We start from the raw sequence: 19,055 nt of genomic DNA, 5'->3' as shown, positions 1-19,055 counted from the left end.
ATAAATACCTTGGTACAGTGTCTCTGTCTGTTCTTTTTGGTGTCATCTATGTCAGGAGTTTTCATTGGGAAGCCATCCAGGATTTTTGTGAAGCCACAGAGGACCATGATCAGATTTCATCATTGCTTGTGCACCCCTGACTACCCAGGAGCGCCTCAGAGAGGTCAATGTATGGGAGGGTTCGAACCTTTTTCTTGCTTGGCGGGGCTTCTGAATAATTCCCTCTGCGTGGAGTACTTTCCCACCCCTCCCCTCTCCTTCAGGACCAGCAGACCCACTGTCTCATCGCTAGATCTTCCCCTGCCTGCTCTCGTCCAAGGGCTGTCTGCTCATCACCGTAGCCCTTGACAGGGGCGCTGTTCCTCACTCAGCAAAGCCGCACCCAGAACTGTGGGGGCACGCTCATAGAGTCTGCCTTCAAAACATTTATATCCAGTAGCAGGTGAAAACCATGTACAAACCCATAGCCAATCCAGGGCCTTTGTGGGAAACGTACAGACAGATGCCTGCAGGTGGGCACCCAGGCAGGCATCAAGCACTGGAGAAGACCACGAAAGGCTTTCTGGAGGAGGGGGAAGCGTTTGAGCCAGTTCTGTAGGAAGTTCCTGTGATGGGAGGGACATCTTAGCTATAAAGAGCAGTCTCAGAAAGGACATGGAAGTGGGAATTGCCTGGAGTGTGCAGAGGACCTCGGGGAGTTCATTTTGGCAGAGGCTGATGGTTTGTGTAAAGGAGAGGAAGCAGATGAAGCTGGGAGGTCACATGGATCCTTCTGTGCACATCCTAGAATCCATCTAAATCAGAACTGGCAATTACTATGTTGCGTCTTCTAACAATAGATTATGTTGGAGAATTGCTCTTTCATGATTGTTTTTCCATTTGCATTCATCTTAGCTCTCCAAGTAGTTGTTAAGGTTACTTAAGGGCAGAGACCATATTTCTTATTTTTTGTTAAATACTGTACGATACAAAGGGTCGCTCTGTAACCTAATTTATTCTCATCCTGAGTTATCTTAAAGTAGAGCAAAAAGTTCTTACCTGTTTGATAATATGTAGGTTAATATTTAGGGATAAAATTATTTAATGTCTAGGATTGGCATCAAAATAATTCAGAGGAGGGAAGTTTGAGGTCGATGCAATAAAAGTGACCGTGAGTTGATGACCTGTAGCTGGTTAATAGGCACACCATTCTCTCCACTTTTATGTATGTGGGCGATGTTGCCTAAGATTTTGGGGGAAATGTTGGGCCTTCAGTGGTACTGAGTAAACCTTCAACTTGGCCTCTTAGCCTGTCACCCTCACCCTGCAGCTCTGTGTGGCAGCCACCTGTGCCTCACATTGCCCTCCTGCAGCCCTGACCACCAGAACATCCCGGAAGACAGCAGGCGTCAGCCATTGGGTTGGGGTCTTGGTATAGTGACAACAAATGATGCAGACCCATCAGCCAGATGGTGAAGACGACCATTATTTTGTATCCACCATTGTGTTAAAACAGCATATTTGTTAAAGCATCAGTGGTTATAATTAAAATGTAAATATTCATACAAAGGAAGGAAGGATGCATGGGTGAACAGGTCACCTCACAAGAGGAATTTAATCAGAAGTGTTATCTTAACACATCTTTCTTCATCAGAAGGTGTTTTTTATGTTCACTGAGATGGGGAAACCATGGAAGATGTATCAACAATGTAAATTACTCTTGCAGTAAACACAACATTCTCTCTCTTCCTTAATCTGCTTCTTTTGAAAATAAAGCAGTATCTTAAAAGCCCCAGAACTCAGATGTCATCCCTTTCATGCTGAGCATACAATAGTTTTCTTTAGGGGAAGTTTATAATTTTCATCTTGTTTTCTTATTTATCCCAAATTTTGATTTTTTTTTTAAATAAAGCATATGTTCTATATTCTTTTCTCTAAATAAACCCCAAGTATAAAAGAGTATTTTATTATTTGTTTCCTATGTCCAAATCCTAAAATATAATATGTTGATTATTTAAATTTGGAATTTCCCTTAAAATGTTTTGTGAATATTTTCAAGGTAAATTCCAATTTTATTTCATTTTCATGCTTGTAGTGTATAACAAATTGAATTATCCGTGGTTAGTCCCTGAAAGTAAATTAAGAGATAAGCAATATATCTTTTTTATTGAAATATGTAAATTTGGAATAATTAGAGCCTGTGTTATGAAATATAAGACTCCTTCCTCTTAAACCACTGTCATGTTTTGGAACTGATTATAGATCTTCAAATGCTTCAACTACAGATGGTTTACTTGGCCTTCTGGGGCATTGATTTGAAAAAAAAATAATGGTTAAGACTAAAATGGAGACGGGAGAGGTCCCTCTGTTTCCCAGGTTTGTGTTTTTTTGGCCATGACCTTTGTCACAGGGCAGGAGTTGGGCTCTTTTAGGGCCCTTCTGTGGCATTGCTTGGGCAAGGCAGGGCAAGGTGCTGACCGGATTGGCCCAGCAGCCCTGCCTGACCCTTGCTGGGCCCCCAGCCCCCTCTGGAATCACAGCGACCTCGCAGCCAGTCTTCAGCATCGGTCCCCCGCCACAGTCAGAGCAGGCCTCTACAGCAGTAATGGTTCACAGATGAGATGACTACGTGTCAAGGAGGTGACGTCATTTGTCCAAGTTTATTAGTGTCAGAGCCAACTCTCAGAGTCAGACATCCTGATTTTTCCCTCCATTATACCGTTCCTAGCCTAGATGGGAGCGATACATATTAGTCTTAAAAGTTTATGCTTCCTTATCATAGTGTTTATTTCCATTTCAAATACTTGGTAAGTATGAGCATTGCCATGAAGAACATTAAGTACCAACTGCCTGCCTTTTACAAACTCCAGTTTGTCTAAGCTGGGGAATTACAAGGGACAGGAGTCAAAATGCTCACTCTGCCTGGCCCAGCCTCGGCTTTCAGACTGTGAATGACACAGGGCATAGTGGCTCCCAAGGCCCTGCGGCTCCCTTGGTTGATATTTGCAGTGACAGCACCTCTGCCGGCATCCGCAGCCTGCAGAGCCACTGCCTTGGAGCAAACAGACACAAGCATGCCTCCCAGCTGCCTTGCCTTGCTTTTTCTGACCATTATTCCACAGCTCTGTGGCCTTGCCTGACCCAGTATGTGAGCCAGAGTCAGTGAAAGACCTCGGGCTCTGGGAGCATCCCTTCAGAGCATGGAGCTTCACTCTTTCCTCTGGTGTCCTGGTCTTATTGGTTAGAATCATGGCTTTGCCACCTCTAAAAATACTTTCAAGCTACAGTGTTGTTGTTTATTCATAAAGTTGTAAAATGTTCCCTTTGTAAGAAAATTATGGGAAAAAACTGAAATCACGTGGATTTATACCATTGCACTTAAATTTCTAACCTGCCTTGAGACCAGTACAATACTCCATTTTAGATATGGTGGGCCAGTCTTTAAACTTTGAACACAGTAAGGAATGCAACATAAAACCTGCACCCTTTTTGTACAGGAAAGAGTAAAAGCAGGATTCGTGAATGGCAAAGAAAAGCCTTTTGAAAATGGAAGATTTGATCTTTGTTTCAGCTTCCAAATATTAATATCTTCATATTCCTTAGCCTTCTGTGAGTACCTTCCTCAGTGACATGCCATCTGAGAACGAGGCTATATCTGATTTGTGACCACATCACCTGTCCTTTTTATTACCCTGTCTCTACGTTGGTTTTGGAAAGCAGAGGAAGTATTTTTCTTTTCTGCTGTAATATTGACCATAAAAATACTCTCTGTCAGTGAGCCGCTTAGTTGCAGTGCTAGAATAAAGAAGGACCTTGAGCCCATTTTGTGGCTCCAGATCTCTCTGAATTGTCTTAAAGGTCCTGCCTCTATTTCAGGAAAGTGGGAGCAGAGGGTGATAGCTGAAGAAAGGGGAATGTGACTGGAGTGTCTTGAAGAACCCTGAAGTCTCCTTCAGCCTTCCCCCTTCTGCCCCCTCCCCCCACACACTCACTTCCCTGAGCCGGGCTCCGGAGTCCACCTCCCCTCCCTGGCAGGGCATCGCCAGCACAGTCGCTGGCTGGCCTCAGGGCCGTTGCTGTAGTAGTCAGCCGCGGGTGGCTGGGTCAGTCATGTCTTGCGAGGCCCCCCGGGGTATTTCTTGGAACCCTAGAGAGAAACCTTTCTTCATTCCAGCCTTTCCAGTCTCCAGCTCATCTTCTTGGCCCATCCATTCTCACTGCAGGGAGACCTCTGTCCAAGAAAGAGAATTCAAGTTGTTTACCAAAAGCACTTGAACAGGTGGCTGTAGCCACTCTGCAGGTTAGGGAAGCTGTGCAGCGTGGGTCTGAGCAGTTAGGAAGGTGGGCCGTGAGCAGGATCCTACATGATCTGTTGAGAACTTCAAACCAAAGAGAAAGTTACTGCTGTGGATTAGAAGGAGCACTTGACACTTGGTAGTCCGCATCTGTCTCCTGTTAACATTCGCATCTTTGAAGACAGCAGCCATGTAAAAGCAATTCCTTATTTGTGGAATGATTGCATGCTAGTGGAACTAGGAAGCTCCTAGCAAAACTTGGACCTACTAGATTGTCTTGAAGCACCATTTTTCATCATCCTTTCCCATATGATTGATTTCTTGCTGATCACCTCCACTGTGTTCTTAGCCTCTGTCACTGTCTTAGGGCCAGCCTTCCCAGTGGCCCAGAATACTGATTTCTAGTTAGATCTGCCACGTTTTAGCCTCAAGGCCTGAAATAAATCATTGCTGTTGTAAGCCTCAGTCTTAGTCCCTCCCAATCCTGAGAACCTTTCCTCGCACATATGGCTCCTTCTCCAAAATGGAAATCCTTTTTATCTCTGGGCATTCTTTCCCTTCTGCCTTCCTGAATCACAGAATATTTGGGGCCCAAGAGCTTGCATTTCATTTTTCTTTTCTTTTTCTTTTTTTTTTTTTGAGGAAGATTAGCCCTGAGCTAACATCTGCCACCAATCCTCCTCTTTTTGCTGAGGAAGACTGGCCCTGAGCTAACATCTATGCCCATCTTCCTCTACTTTATATGTGGGATGCCTACCACAGCATGACTAGTCAAGTGGTGTCATGTCCACACCCGGGATCCTAACTGGCCAACCCCGGGCTGCCGAAGTGGAACATGCACACTTAATCACTGCGCCACTGGGCCGGCCCAAGCTTGCATTTCTAACAAGTGCCTACCCAGGTGATACTGACGCTCCTGGCCTGTGGATCTCATTTCTCTAACGTGACTTTTGGGTGTTGAGAGGGAGGGGCTGTAGTTTGTTGGAGGAAATGTCACACACACACATATCACCATCCTCACTACCATCTCTACACCCAGTCATTTTAATAAACTTTGCTACCTCTCTTACCCGCTTCACTGCCCCCTCCGCAGTGCCTGAAGAAGCCAGGAAATATAGAGTACAATTCCAACTCTGCCCCAGTCCCCCTTTGGAACCTCAGCCCCCACCTCCTACCCCCGTGTTCCTTTGGCTGCTCTCTACCCCCAGCTCCTGAACACTCTTCATTCCTGCCTTGCTTGTCCCTGCCTGAGGTGACCTCCTCTCCCTGCTGCCTCCAGGAAGACTGTCCCAGACGTGACAGATTTATTGACTTGTTCCTGCTGGAAACTCTTCAGTGGTTCACTCTCTGTGTCACCCTTCTTGGTATTTAACAATGAGATTGCTATTTAAGTGTTTAGTCTATGCGTTTATATTTTGTCTCCTCACTAGATTTTCAGCTCATTGAGAGTAGCAACTTTGTTTTACACTTGCCTTGCCATACCTCACAGTGTTTTCCACATCATAATTGGTTGGTTAGTTGACTAAGATGGAATGAGAAGGGAGGAGGAAAAAGTGAATGTGGGAGCCATGGTGTCCTTCATACAATATGGTACATAAACGAAGGGCATGTGGGCTTCGGTTCTCTCAGGTACTGCTGTGTATTTTGAAAATTTCTTGTGTGTGTGAGGAAGATTGTCCCTGAGCTAACATCTGTGCCCATCTCCCTTTGTTTTGTATGTGGGATGCTGCCACAGCATGGCTTGATGACCAATACATAGGTCCTCACAGGGGATCCAAACCCCTGAGGCCCAGGCCGCCAAAGCAGAGCATGCGAACTTAACCACTATGCCACCAGGCCGGCCCCTATTTTGAAATTTTAAATCTTAAATTTTCAAAATTAAAAATTCTGAAAGTTTGAATCTCAACCACTTTTTTTTGAACTATAAAATAAAGTGTGTCCTCTGTTCCCAAGGTGAGGCATTTTATACAGATCTTTTGTTTAGTTCTCCTGTGATCATAACCAAGCAGGTATGAATTCTAAATTACATAACGTCTGTGATGGTCTGAATTAGAGGGAGGGACGTTATGCCATCCAATTATTTTAGGTTTATAGTTCAACATATAGTAGGGCAGTTTCCTCTTCATTATTTTCCTTTTTTGGTCCTAGTTCTCAAATCACATAACCCTCCTGTGCTAGTGTTTTTCTCGTCCCCCCTCCGTCAGTGACCTATCCAGCCACCCACTTTGCTCTGACTGCTTCTTCCTGTTCATGTTTTCCCTGAGAAAAACTAGACACACTGCTTCGATTCGCTCTTTCTGATGCATTCATTGCTTATCTCCTGTCTTGAGGTTTTCAGCAAATTGAACGTTTCACAGTTGCTAGCTATTTTACACACTAAGGTAATACGTTACAATGTGATACATATACCAAATCAAGTTTTTGAATGTTTTAATAATGTTTACTGACTTCAAGGGGATAAAAACACAACTAATTTATCAATAGCATTGTTTTTTTCATTTTTGGAAAGTGTCAGCTGCTTTGCCAGAAAGAATGAGCCTGAGTTTAAAGGAGTTTGGGGCTGAGGAAATGAGTATGTTCACTGTATTAGAAAGAGTTCTTGGGACTGGCCCCGTGGCCGAGTGGTTAAGTTCGCATGCTCCGCTGCAGGTGGCACAGTGTTTCGTTGGTTCAAATCCTGGGTGCGGACATGGCACTGCTCATCAAGCCATGCTGAGGCAGTGTCCCACATGCCACAACTAGAAGGACCCACAACGAAGAACATACAACTATGTGCCGGGGGCCTTTGGGGCTTTGGGGCGAAAAAAAAAAAGAAAATCTAAAAAAAAAAAAAAAAGGAAAAAGTTCTTGAAAAAGTGAACTTCCACACTAGTCATTTAATGCGAATTCCAGTTAACTTGGTGTACCTTGTGACTGTTCCGGGGTTTTGTGGTTTTGTTTGTACTTTTGTGCCACCCATGGTGCTCTTAGATGTGCAATGCATTGTGACCGTCTTCTGAGCCACCCTCAGTGTAGGTTTCTCAATTTTAGCTTTGTATTTCTTCATCTGTAGCTTTTTATAAGTGGCCCTTCCTAGCTTTCTGTTTTGAATTAGGTTTTCATTGATTTTGAAATCGCTTCACATGAGGCTACTGCACATTCAGTGTGACCGTTACTCAGACCGGTGCTTAGGTTCTCCGTGTCAGTGAGGTCAGAATATTTGATACATTTGTAACTCATTCTGTTACACACAGAAGGGCCTGCAGTTCAGCTTGTTCAGAACGTAGTTTAGCTGACCTGATAATATAGATGTTTCCTGATTTGTCGGTTGATGATTTCTCCTAGAGTTTACTGTCTGAGCCCACCTGAGATCTTCTGTGCCCCCCACCTGCCCATAGTCGCCAGTCTCCCTGGGAGGGAGCCCCTTGGGGCTCTTCCGTCGTGTGTCAACTCCCCACTGCTCGTAGCCCTTCTCCTAAACTGAGCCCCTGTTAGAGGCACACCAGTTATTCCTCCTCTTTCCTCTACAGCCTCGACTACAGAGCCTCGGACATAGTTGGTGCTCACCAGCATTTAGTTAGGACCTGTCGCAGGAGGACCCAGCGTTACACAGCAGTAGTATATGAGGGAAAGAATGGTAGGGACACTGGATAATCATCCCCAAATCTACCCCTGGATAAAATAATCATATGCAAAAGCTCACCTTGCTGCCTTATGGCAGGGTCTTGAAACCAGACCTCCCCACCCCCGCCCGTGCGCGTTCCACAGCGGCAGCTCTCCTCGTGCATCCTACCCGCGCCTCTGCGGCGGTGATGGCTGCCTCGCTCCCAACCATCACCCGTCACTTGTCTATTCAGAGGCTTAGTATGGCCTTTTAAAGAATTTTTTTAATGTGCTGTATAGCGATTTGATTTTAAATTGCACTGAACTTTCTGGAACCATGCCAGGGGCTTGCTAGAGTTTCGTATGCTATCTATATGATCTTTAGGTGGAAGGGGGAAAACTCCATTGAACTTTCGTGGTAAATAAAATTATTGCAGTTGAGCCCTGCATCTGTTCGCTGCACTTCCTGTGGGTTTTCACCAGATCACATGACTGACAGCAGAGGCAGTCTTTAAAGCTTTTGGTCTGCTTGTTATACCCTAGTCTCAACCACCAAATCAGACCTCTGCTTTGTCTCTGGGCTGGGCGTCCGGATGTCCCACTGTGGTGGGTTGATTCACTGAAGCTGATAAAAACATTCCGGCCAAACTTGAGAGTCTAATGTTACCTCTGGCTCCAAAAATCAAAACAGCAGGATTGTTGTAAGTAGCTTTGGACTGAGCCCAAGCTCCAAGCCTGAGAGATGGGTTTTCTCTCCTGTTGAGCTGAGTCACAGGACAACTGTCTCAGAAAGAGAGGGGTGAAAGCCAGGCCTGAGGTGACCAGCAGCACCCTGCACTCTGCTCGCCTGTTCCAGGTGAATTCTCGCCATAACTATCAAACCAAAGCGCCCATCCCCCCAGAGCCCCCCCTCCACTTTTCCAGAGCTTTAGTGGTCCTCAAGCACGTCCGCCCAACAGTCACTGGCTGGAGCCCAAAGAGGGCCTGAGAAATCGAGAGAGAGATGTGGGTAGAGAGGAGCTAGATGGACGTCAGAGCTGGGAAGGCCTCGGAATGCCCAAGCGGCCTGGGCAGCCAAGGGGCGTTTGTTGGTCGGATCAGAAACGAAGACACTCTCAAGTGAGGAAGTTGGACTTCCCTCAGCCATCACAGGATGGCATTATTGTTCTCCACAGGCTTGACGAGGAACGGAAAGGAAGAGTGACTTTTTCTAGGTGGTGGTTCTGACGTTCAGACTGTGACATTTCTTGGACGGAATCCTGACAAAATGTATCCCTAGTGTCATTAGTGCTAAATAAAACCTTTTGTCTTTCTTTTCCTTAGCTCTCCGACTTCTAAGACATTAGAGGAGCATGTATTTTTAAGAATGTCTGTTTAAATCTCAAACCATGTTGTCTGTCCCTCTAGCTAGACAGACAGGTAGATTGGGGTGGGGGGGGGTGGAGGGGCGTCAAATTAAATGCAGCTTGGGCACAGCTAGTAATGCAGGGGCCTTCACATTCAGTCAGGGTGACTGAATAGTGTTTTCAAAACTCCTCTATGATTTGTGCCTCTTATTCACCCTTTTAAAATGTTCCCGGTGCACTGTCTTAAAAACAAGACATTGCAAGAAAAGGAAAGCTCTTTACTTTGTGCTTTCCAGTGTTAGTTTTGTATAGTCAGGCCTAGAGAACACGCTCTTGTTTTTCTTGCTATTTATGCTTTATCCTCCTTTCTGAACCTTTGAAGTGCTAATGAAAAGTTCTAAGCAAATAACCCAAGAAATAATACCCCGCAGCTCACTTGCTCCCCTGTGGACAGAGGAGCTCGTGCTGTAGGTTCAGGGGCGTGCGTGTGTGTGTGCGCGCGCTGTCCACAGTGTTCACGTTTTGCCAGTAATAGAAGCGTGTTCGTGCTGCTCTGTCTGTACTTGCCCTTTGCTTCCCCTGTGTCGGGGGGCACCCACTCAGGAGACAGCGACTTAGGAGCCATTGTGTGAAAGGGGTCAGGCTTCACTGGCCAGCACTGGGGACACATCTGGAACCTCAACCCACTTAGCCACAAGCTCTCGGGCCACAGAGTAGCTCAACTGCAGCCTTGTTTGTCTTGGTTTTAAACAATTAGAAGTCAGCCTTTAGAGCCATCTCTTGTCAACCCACAGGACAGCTCAGGAGCCTTTAGATGTTTACTGTCTCCCGTGAGGCTGCCCCCATGTGAGGCCTGGCCAAGTAGAAACCAGCAAATGCTTGACTTCAGGGCTGTGGCTGAACCAGGCCCAGCCTATTCGACCTTTCTCCAGGCAACCCAGGAGAGCCTGGGAGGCATGGCAGAGAATACAAATGTGTAGACCTTACTGGGGTCATCTCATAAAACCACACCCAGTCAGAGATGGAAGGAGCTCAGAGGTGCTTCATTTTACGCAAGGTGAGAAAACTGAGTCCTGGAGAAGTGCTCAGCCCGTAGCTGAGCCAGGACAGAGTGGAGGCCTCCTGACTCCAGCCCAGGGGAACCTGGACTCTAGAGCTGAAACAGGGCCCTGGAGACCCATTCTGTCATTTCACAGTGAGGAAACTCAGGCACAAAGGTTAAGTGACTTAGTGGTCGGGGGACATTGAAGAAATGTTTGAAGCTCGTTGTCATTACTGGAAAGACATGGAAGCCTAGTGTCCACGTTGAAGATAGACGTTTTGAAGAGCGCACAGCCAGGTACCTGTGGCCTCTGGGGAGGCCACGGTGGAGAGGCGTGAATTTCCTTCAGCCTCTGGCTCCGCCGCTTACCAGCTCTGGCCTCTTTGGCATTTTATTTTACCTTTTGAGCCTAAGTTTTCTTATCCATCCAATAGAGTTAATAATACCTGTGTCACAAGATTATTATGCAGATTTGAAGTCAGTCACTCACTCATTTAACTCATCATTCAACAGACATCTCTTAGGATCCATAGTATGCCAGATGCTCATAAGGTCCCTGCCTTCTTGGAGCCTATGTTCTAGTAAGGGAGACGAATAGTCCACAAAGTGAACAAATAAACAAGATACACACTGACTGTTGTGAAGGACGTAAAGCAATGAGCTGAGAGATGCCGCTTCTGTTTTTATAGTGTGGTCATGGGTGAGGTGGGAAGTACCTGGCACTTGGGTGGCCTCAGTATATGTCACTTCCCCTGATCTCCCCTACTGGGTTGGCTCTGTGAGCTCCTAGAATAAGGCTTGATGTCCTCGCTCCTGGATAACCTCAGCCACTCCAGGCTCATTCAGCTCAGGGGTTAGATGCCACACTCCTGGCTCCATCTTGAATGTTGTTGAACATGCCGCATAATCACACAGGAAGGCTGTGAACACCTAGGTCATGTTCCTGATGTCAGCTACGTCTTAGAAGTGACCCTCCTGTCCTCTTTACCGTAGCCATCAGCTCACATCAGGGCCAATCCTCCCTTCCAGTTGAGTTAACAGTGCCTGTGGCACAGGATTATCATGCAGATTTGAAGTCACGCATTCATTCATTTAACTCATCATTCAACAACGACGACTCTGAGACAGAGAAAGAAGGCCGTTCTTTAGGACCTACCTTCTCTCAGTGACATAATTTCGTTCTTTAAAAATGTTTATGAAGATGAGTCTGTCACCTGTAAGCCATTTGTCAGCACTTGTTCCTGGGTTTTCATGCAGGGAGGCCCAGAGCCTCCTATGTTTCTGTTACTAAGAGTCAGGAAACAGGGTTGCCCAGCGAGGAGTGTCCATGTGGGTGGCATAAGAGAAACAGGCTTAGGACCAGGTCAGTCGTGGTATTTCTAGTCTTTAGATTTGATTACTGAAAGTTATAAAATAAGAGCATACCTCACATTTGCATACTATTTTCATGTCAGTGATAAAAGCCAATGTTGATTGAGTGCTCACTCTGTGTTAGGCTTTAGAGAGAGCTCTTTTACATGGCTCATCTCGTTTGATTGTCACAACCCTGTGGAGTAGACAGGATGGTTAAATTCAAAATCTCAGAGTAAACTTTATCTCTTAAGAGCCTGAGTCTGAGTGAAGGTACAAGACTTGTCCCAAGTCACCCAGCTAATAAGGACTGGACTTGAGCTGCTCTTAAAAGCTGGGATTGTGTGTGTCTTACTCACAGCTATATGTTTAGTACTGTCCTTCCTACACAGTAGGCCCTCAGTAGATATTTGCTGAATGAATGAATGGGCTAAAACTCAAACTATCTGCCTGCCTTTCAAGTGCTTTTTCTAGTTACTTCAAAGAGTAAGTGAGTAACTATAGGGGCCGGCCCTGTGGCCGAGTGGTTAAGTTCACGTGCTCTGCTTCCGTGGCCCAGGGTTTGCCAGTTTGGATCCTGGGCACAGACCTAGTACCGCTCATCAAGCCATGCTGTGGTGGCGTCCCACATAGAAGAACTAGAAGGACTTACAATGAGGATATACAACTATGTACTGGGGCTTTGGGAAGATAAAAAAAAATGAGTAACTATATGTAAAGTGTTGGGACGTGCCTGCCATGTAATAGGTAATCAGTTATGTTAGCTATAAATGTTGGCCATAATCTCAGAATTGATTACTGAGTTTTTGTGGAGAACTTCTATAGAAATAATCATTGGCCAACTTGAAGAAAAACTTCATAATAAAAATACATGTTTGCCACTGATAGGTGAAGTTTATGCTATTTTATTCTATTTTTTTATGTGCTATTATATGCTATATACCGAATAGTCTTACCACTCAGGCTCTCACCCCATGTTGAGACTTTGTTTATGACATTTACTCACTCCAGAGTGAGATGGATCATCATTGTGACATAAACTTGAGTCAAAGTGAAAACGAGGCATTTCCAGCTCCGTGACCAGGCGGTGGGAGGACAGTCATGGGGTGCAGGTGCTTTTCCTGGGGCCTTCTCCTGGATCTGCTGTGAGCGATCACAGGGCAGTCTTTGACTCATTGCTCTTTCTAACTGAATACGTCATCATCAGAATTCCCCCAGAACCATGAGGGCAGGTAAACTCAGTGCCAGCGCCAAACGGCTCCTGCCGGAGTGTCTTTACCTCCGTAGGAAGGAATTCTTAGGAAAGCAACGTGCTCATTTTCTTTCCCATCCCACCCTCCTTAGAGATACAGTGTCCTTTCCTCAGGCCCTCATAGGAAAACCTCCAAATATGTCACTGGGTGGAGAAAAGGTTTCACATCTTCCAGTTATTTTTATTTCTAACATCAGGAAGTGCATGCTACCAGCCACATGACCACATGGAAATGTAGCATGCTATTATTCCAGCTGAAAGAGGCAGTGTGGGGGCTCTGACCTTTTCAGACCACCACCTCTGTACCCCACGGCCTCCTCACTCCTCTCCAAGTCGGCATGAGGGGTTTTCTAAAGTTTGAGGCCGTTCTAAGAACTAGGACTTTCATCCTCATTATTAGGGGATGAATTTCTTTTCTTTTTCCAACTCAGTCCGCCATCCTTTCTTGATTGTTAACGTCGTAGTGGCTTTGGTCATTTTTCTGAACAGCAGTGTGCTGGGTTCTGTGCATTCAGTGACAGGGCACAGAACTAACCCTGAAGGTACCAGGGGAATCCAATTCAAGGACCAAGCACTAGGATGCCTATGACTCTGGTGTCACTTTTCAAACTGGCTTTCCCACCCCGTCAGACCTGGGCTTTACCCCCGGTTCCACCCCACAGGCTGTGCCACCTGGACCCAGCCACTCAGCCTCTGCAGACCCCACTTCACCTTCCATCAGTGGGGTCTGCCATGTGGACCTTGGCGGGACATTGTGGTGACTGACCACGACGCTGCTTGTGGAGCTTCCAGACAGACTTGGTGTGCAGGGAGCACTCAGTGGGTGGTAGCTACACCTGTTACTAAAATGCATATTTTTCATGGAAAAGAATATGGTCGTGTTGCTGCCTGTGAGACACCTGATTCCATGACAGAGACTTATTACCACCTTGAAGAACCCTGTCCCCCCACGCCTAAGAACCTTGTGCCAGGCGGAAGCAGCAGAGAGTATGAGAGGTGGCCCATCAAGGATGCCCAGGCCCCCAAAAGAGCACGCAGCCGCTGAGTGGTCATGGTGCATCCAGAGAATGCTGGCCCAGGGTGGGAGGCATTCAGGGGGACTTTGTGAGTGGATGACAAGGGAATAGAAAACTGGGGGACCTAATTAAGTCCCAGTCGTGTCAGTAAGTGCTGGAAGTAGTGCCACATCCCTGAGCTGATGAGACTTTGTTGGCCAGACTGACCAGAAGAGCCCAGTGGGAGAAGTTGTCCTCTAAATCACAGTCGTTACCATTGCTGTCTGCGCACGCCGAGACTTCAAGCCTACGCTGGTGATGAGAAAGAGCTGACTGGAAACACCGATAGTGTGAAAAGTCTTAGGATTTCGTTAAACCAGAGTAGTTTTGCAAAGGCTTCTGGAGTATGGGCTACAGAGAGGATGAGGGAGCATCTAGGGTCGTTGGAGGTGGGGGAGGTTCGAGAATCCATTTGTGTCAATTCTGCATTGCCATGATGCCCTGGGAGCCATGGAGTGGAGTGGTTTTCATTAAAGACGTGAGGGATGGGGATTGTACTGTCTGTATTATGTTGTAACATCCGTGACCACAGTACCCTCCTTTTCAGGAATCCCTAGACACTTGTTTCAAGATTTAACTCAAAACTCATCTTGCCACAAAGCATTTCCTGCTTAACTCGGCCCCTCTCTCATCATTCTGGAACTCTGAGGATCCAGCACTTAGGTGTTTGGTCTTAATCGTTGTAAATGTTGTTTTAAAATTTCCATCACTCTGTGTGTGTGTGTGTAGGTCCCCTACCTACCCGCCTCTTTCCTTTTAATATCTTCTGAATCTACCTAACTAGTGTCATCCGCCTTGGTTCGGGCCATTTGCCCTCACCTGGACCAGACCCTGCCCCCGCTGCTGCCAGGTGCCCTCTAGTTCTCTGCGCTGTGATCGGAGTAGACCCCGCACAGAGCCTCTCTCTTCAGGTGGCCTCTCAGACCCTTCACTTGCTTTCCGGACCTTAGCGTGGAGGCCGAGTCTCCATGCGGCTCCTCTGCCTCCCCATCCTCCCGCCCCTGGGCCCGGCTCTCCAGGGCCTGCTCTTCCTCCGCCCCCTCTCTGCCCCCAGCAGTCACCTCGTGGCCTTCCCTCCGCGCTGCTCCCTCAGGAGGGACACACGTCCTTCCTCACCTGGCTGCCCCTCCACCACTCTCCAGCCTCTCGAGCCTCTTGTCCTTCCCTCTCTTACTACCCACTCTGTTATCATTGTTTTGATGTTGCTGCTGTGTATTCGTCTCTCTCCTCAAGAAGGCAGCTCTGTGAGGACAGGAGTGTGTGTGGCTGCTGCACCCTGTGTCCTGGGCCCTGGCACGCACAGTGACTGCTGGCGCAGAGTAGCAGACGCTCAGCCAATAGAATGAGTGAATAAATGACTCACGTAAGACAGTATACGTGAGGCACTGACCGTTGTACCGGGGATACAGTTGGTCCTCAGTGTGTGATTGCTGGTGTCACTGGTTCATTCAGTCATCGGATTGTCAAGTGCCCGGCCACTGTGGGGACACAGCAGCAAACAGAACAGATAAAGACTGCTCTGCTCGTCGCCGTGCCTGCTGTGTGCGCGTCTCCCCTCCTCTGTCAGCCCACTTCCTCAGCCCGCCCCACCCTCCTCTCAGGACACTGTGGCCCCTTCTCCTGTCCCCCCGGGACACAGGTCACTGAACGGCAGCCAGTCTCCCCCGAGTCACCTTGGCAAGGGAAGAGGCCAGGGCTGTCAGCAAACTCCAGCGCCTCCTCAGCCTGCTGGAGGAGGTGAGTCAGGAGGAAAACTGGAAGAGAAGCCCACATCCTGGTGATGGTGCTACCGAGGACCTGGGGCCACGTGCCTTCCCACTTCCAGAGACCACGAGCGTAGGCTCAGCGCCTGGGGGTGTTTGTCCAGCTAGGCCGAAGCCCTTCCTGAGCCTCCGTGAGGACTCACTGCGGGCCCCTGCACAGCTGAAGCCATCACCACCGGCCGGAGGCGGAGGCCATGCAGCGCAGGTCAAAACTCAGGAATGGTGAGGGGAAGCCCTCGTCTCCACGGTGACTCCACCCTGGTGAGAAGGCGGAGTCCCTCGAGAAGAAGCAGCCCTCAGCACTGCGCAGAAGACCGCCTTCTCTGGAACCCCGTCTGCCACCCACGAGGGGCCGTTTCCCAGTGTGATGCTTCCCGTCCCACCCCTCCCCCATCCAGGTCCCTGCCGCTCTCAGCCAGCCGTCAGGAAAGTGACATTAGCTGACCGGGACGCGTGGGTGATTGACCTTCCTACAGGTAATTGACATTCTCTCAGGAGTCCTTTGGACACTGGGTCTTGTAAAGCCCCAGAGCTGTCAGCCCCTATACCAGTTAGGGGAGGTGGGCTCCCCACATGCCACACCGCCACTTAGGAACTGCTGCTGCTTTTGATTTGCCTGAAACTGTGAGATTATAAAATCATCTTGTTTTCATTGCAGAAATTTCCAGAATTGAAATTCAAATATGTGGAAGAGGAGCAGCCCGAGGAGTTTTTTATCCCCTATGTCTGGTCTCTGGTCTACAACTCAGCAGTGGGCCTCTACTGGAACCCACAGGACATCCAGCTGTTCACCATGGATGCCGACTGAAGGCGGGCGCCGTCTCCCACCCTGACCCCTCCAGCCGAGCAGCCCTTCTAGTTATTTTCTTTCTGGCGAACAGAACCAGACCGACTGCCTGGTGCATCTTCTATTAAAGAGCATCACACAGGCGTGTTTCCCTTGCACACTCGGATTTGGAGAATTGGTGCCAGTTGGCAGTAGATCACTCAGCTTAGATTGTAGTGCAAAAAAAGTTGGGGGGGGCAATAATAAATGTAAAATCCTACCATTCCACCTGCAATTTTATTTCTAAACCAAAATTCTAGAGCTCTTCCAGGAACCCCTTGCCTTAGGCATATGACACTTCACCATACATCCTGGGATTTTGGGGGTTTTTTTTGCATGTTCAAGAATTTTTGTGTTGGTCTATTGTGTGTGTGTTTCTTTCAGCATTAAGAAATATCACTCTGCAAAGATGACAAGACAGGAATAGTAAGGAAATGAAGTCGTGTGTGTGCGGTTGCCTTTCAGAGGCCCACGTTTAATAACAGTCTGCCTGGGCAGTTAGATCGAAGCCGCTGGATGCTCTGTGTCTTTCCCTCAAAGACAGAGATGGCTCCTCCTCATGAAGCCAGGTTAGCTTTCCTGTGGGCTTGGCCTCTGAGCTGTAGCTGAGTTAAGTTGGAGTCTAGCACAAATTAAGTTCATCTACTCTGTATTAATCATTGGGAAAAGAAAAGCTTCATTTTGAAAGCAGTCTTTTTTCTTCAACCAGACTAGGAGGAGGAAAAGGAGACCAATTTGGTTAATACGGTGTTCCACATGAGGTGAAAACCGTGTTCTGCTCTTCGTCTCTGACTTTGTTTATTTGTGCCTATGCGATCCTCGTGTTTCGTCCCTGAGCTGGAAGAAGGAGCTTCGGGGCTGCCCCGAGCAGAGCGGGCCCTGAGGCAGAGTGAGACGGTCCTTTTGAGTCACACTTTGTGTCCCCGGCCACCCCTTCACAGTCTACATGAGGAGCCTGGTTTCGTTCTCAAAGATGGAAAAAGTGTTTGCTTTTTTGCGTAGAAAGCACATAATCGCAGATGACACCCAGCACACTGTGTTCAGCCTGCTGTGGTCTAAGCTGTATCAGGAACCAGCTTCTCTCCTGTCCCTGTGTCACTGGCCTGGAGCCCAAGTCATTTTGGTCCATTACTGTCTTCTCAGGGTGTGGGAGGAGCCATCTTCAGTCACACCAGGCTCTGGAACAGGTTAGAAACAGTGCCATCGCATCAGCCCATGTCTGTGTGACTGCCCCCCCCCGTGAAAAGCCTGGGCTGCTCCATCCTTCAGAGTAGGCCAGCCAGGCGGTCTCATTATCCTGGCGGGAACAGGGGCTGAAACCGAAGCTCCCCGAGGCTGACTGACTGGTGAAGGGCCATCGCCGAGGGGTGGACCCGGGAGGCAATGGCAGCCTGCCCTCTGCCTCCTCAGGCCTCTTACCTGTCTGCACGGATGGCTGGGCTCTCCTGTGGTTCACTTAAGGTCACGGTGGACAGGGCCTCAGACCAGCCGCTGAGGCGCATTAACGGCTTCTGCTTAGTCTAGCTTGTGGGGAGAGGCCGTTTGAAGGTGAGGGGAGCGATCCTGACAGTCAAGAGGGGGAAATGATTTGGTTATCATTTCAGGTAGCCATTATTTTTATTTCCTATGGGGGGAAATGATAATACAGCTTTAACTGGTTTCCGTAGCCTTTTGAGTTACTTCCTTGCCTTCAAACCAAAACACAAAATTTTGAAAGGGTTACGTGGAGCAACCGAGCCTCTGGTAGGACCGTGGAACCGTCCTCAGAGGCTGAGGCCTGGGCAGTGCTGTGAGACAAGCACTGGGCTGCAGGACTGTCCTTGTGACTTGGTCACAGAAGGTAAACTACCAAGGAAGCCTTGGTTGAAGGAATCCCACCGTCTCTTCCCCAGGCCACTCCCAAAGCCCCTTTCTCCAGCAGTGCCCTCTCCCTCCCCTCTATTTGAATTCACCGCACAGTAGAAGTGCTCACTGGCCTGAACGCTCAGCTGGGGCCTCAGCCTCAGAGGCCACCTGTGAATCCACGCACCCAGACCGCTGCCTCACTGCCTTGCCTCTGCAAGTCCACCAGGAGTCTCTTCCTTATTTTTGCGAAAGATTTATTACACAACAATAAATTTAAATGATAAACTTGAGTTAAGCTTGCGTTAATTTGCTGAGAGTTTTTCTTTGTTTTCCACAAAGTAAGAATGTGTAGAGTGAGACAATACAGGACCATCATGTGTTTGGATGGAAATTCACATCTGATTTTACCCAAGATACGAAGCCATTATTGCAGTGTGTCATCTCATCAACAAGGGGTTCTCCCACAACGTTTATTTTTAAAAGAATGGGCCCCTTTCGATAGCACCTTCCCTCTCAGGAGTTCAAGGCACTGTGTGAAAAGGCTTTAAATTCTGACTCTGGTCCCACACTCGCCCATTGCGGCTGGTGTCGCAGGATCCGTGAACTGCCTTGCAGTGTTGTCATCACAGGCCGGCCACCATTCAGCGGTGCCGAGGGACGTGGGGGTATGGAGCAGCTCAAGGACAGAGACGGAGAAAGGAAAGGAAAGAAGGTCCCTGA

At 47.9% G+C, this 19,055-nt stretch overlaps 1 protein-coding gene across 14 annotated transcripts in view; it reads left to right on the top strand.

Moving 5' to 3' along the window:
- Nucleotides 1-16,713, top strand: part of DYM (dymeclin) — a 359,236-nt gene extending 342,523 nt beyond the window's left edge. For 11 of the 14 annotated variants that reach the window (XM_070630144.1, XM_070630138.1, XM_070630145.1 and 8 more), the window contains one exon: nt 16,323-16,713. In XM_070630144.1, coding sequence (XP_070486245.1) covers nt 16,323-16,472 — 150 coding nt within the window. In that variant the 3' untranslated portion in view covers nt 16,473-16,713. Of the gene's footprint in view, nt 1-16,062; nt 16,141-16,322 lie in introns of all 14 variants that reach the window. The other 3 variants (XM_070630148.1, XM_070630140.1, XM_070630149.1) reach the window with 1 other exon arrangement.
- The last annotated feature ends 2,342 nt before the right edge of the window (nt 16,714-19,055 follow it).

This window comes from Equus przewalskii, chromosome 7, assembly GCF_037783145.1.
Source record: "Equus przewalskii isolate Varuska chromosome 7, EquPr2, whole genome shotgun sequence".
Lineage (NCBI taxonomy): Eukaryota > Metazoa > Chordata > Mammalia > Perissodactyla > Equidae > Equus > Equus przewalskii.
The sequence above is the reverse complement of the archived record's forward strand: the minus strand, read 5'-3'. Positions and strand labels throughout refer to the sequence as shown.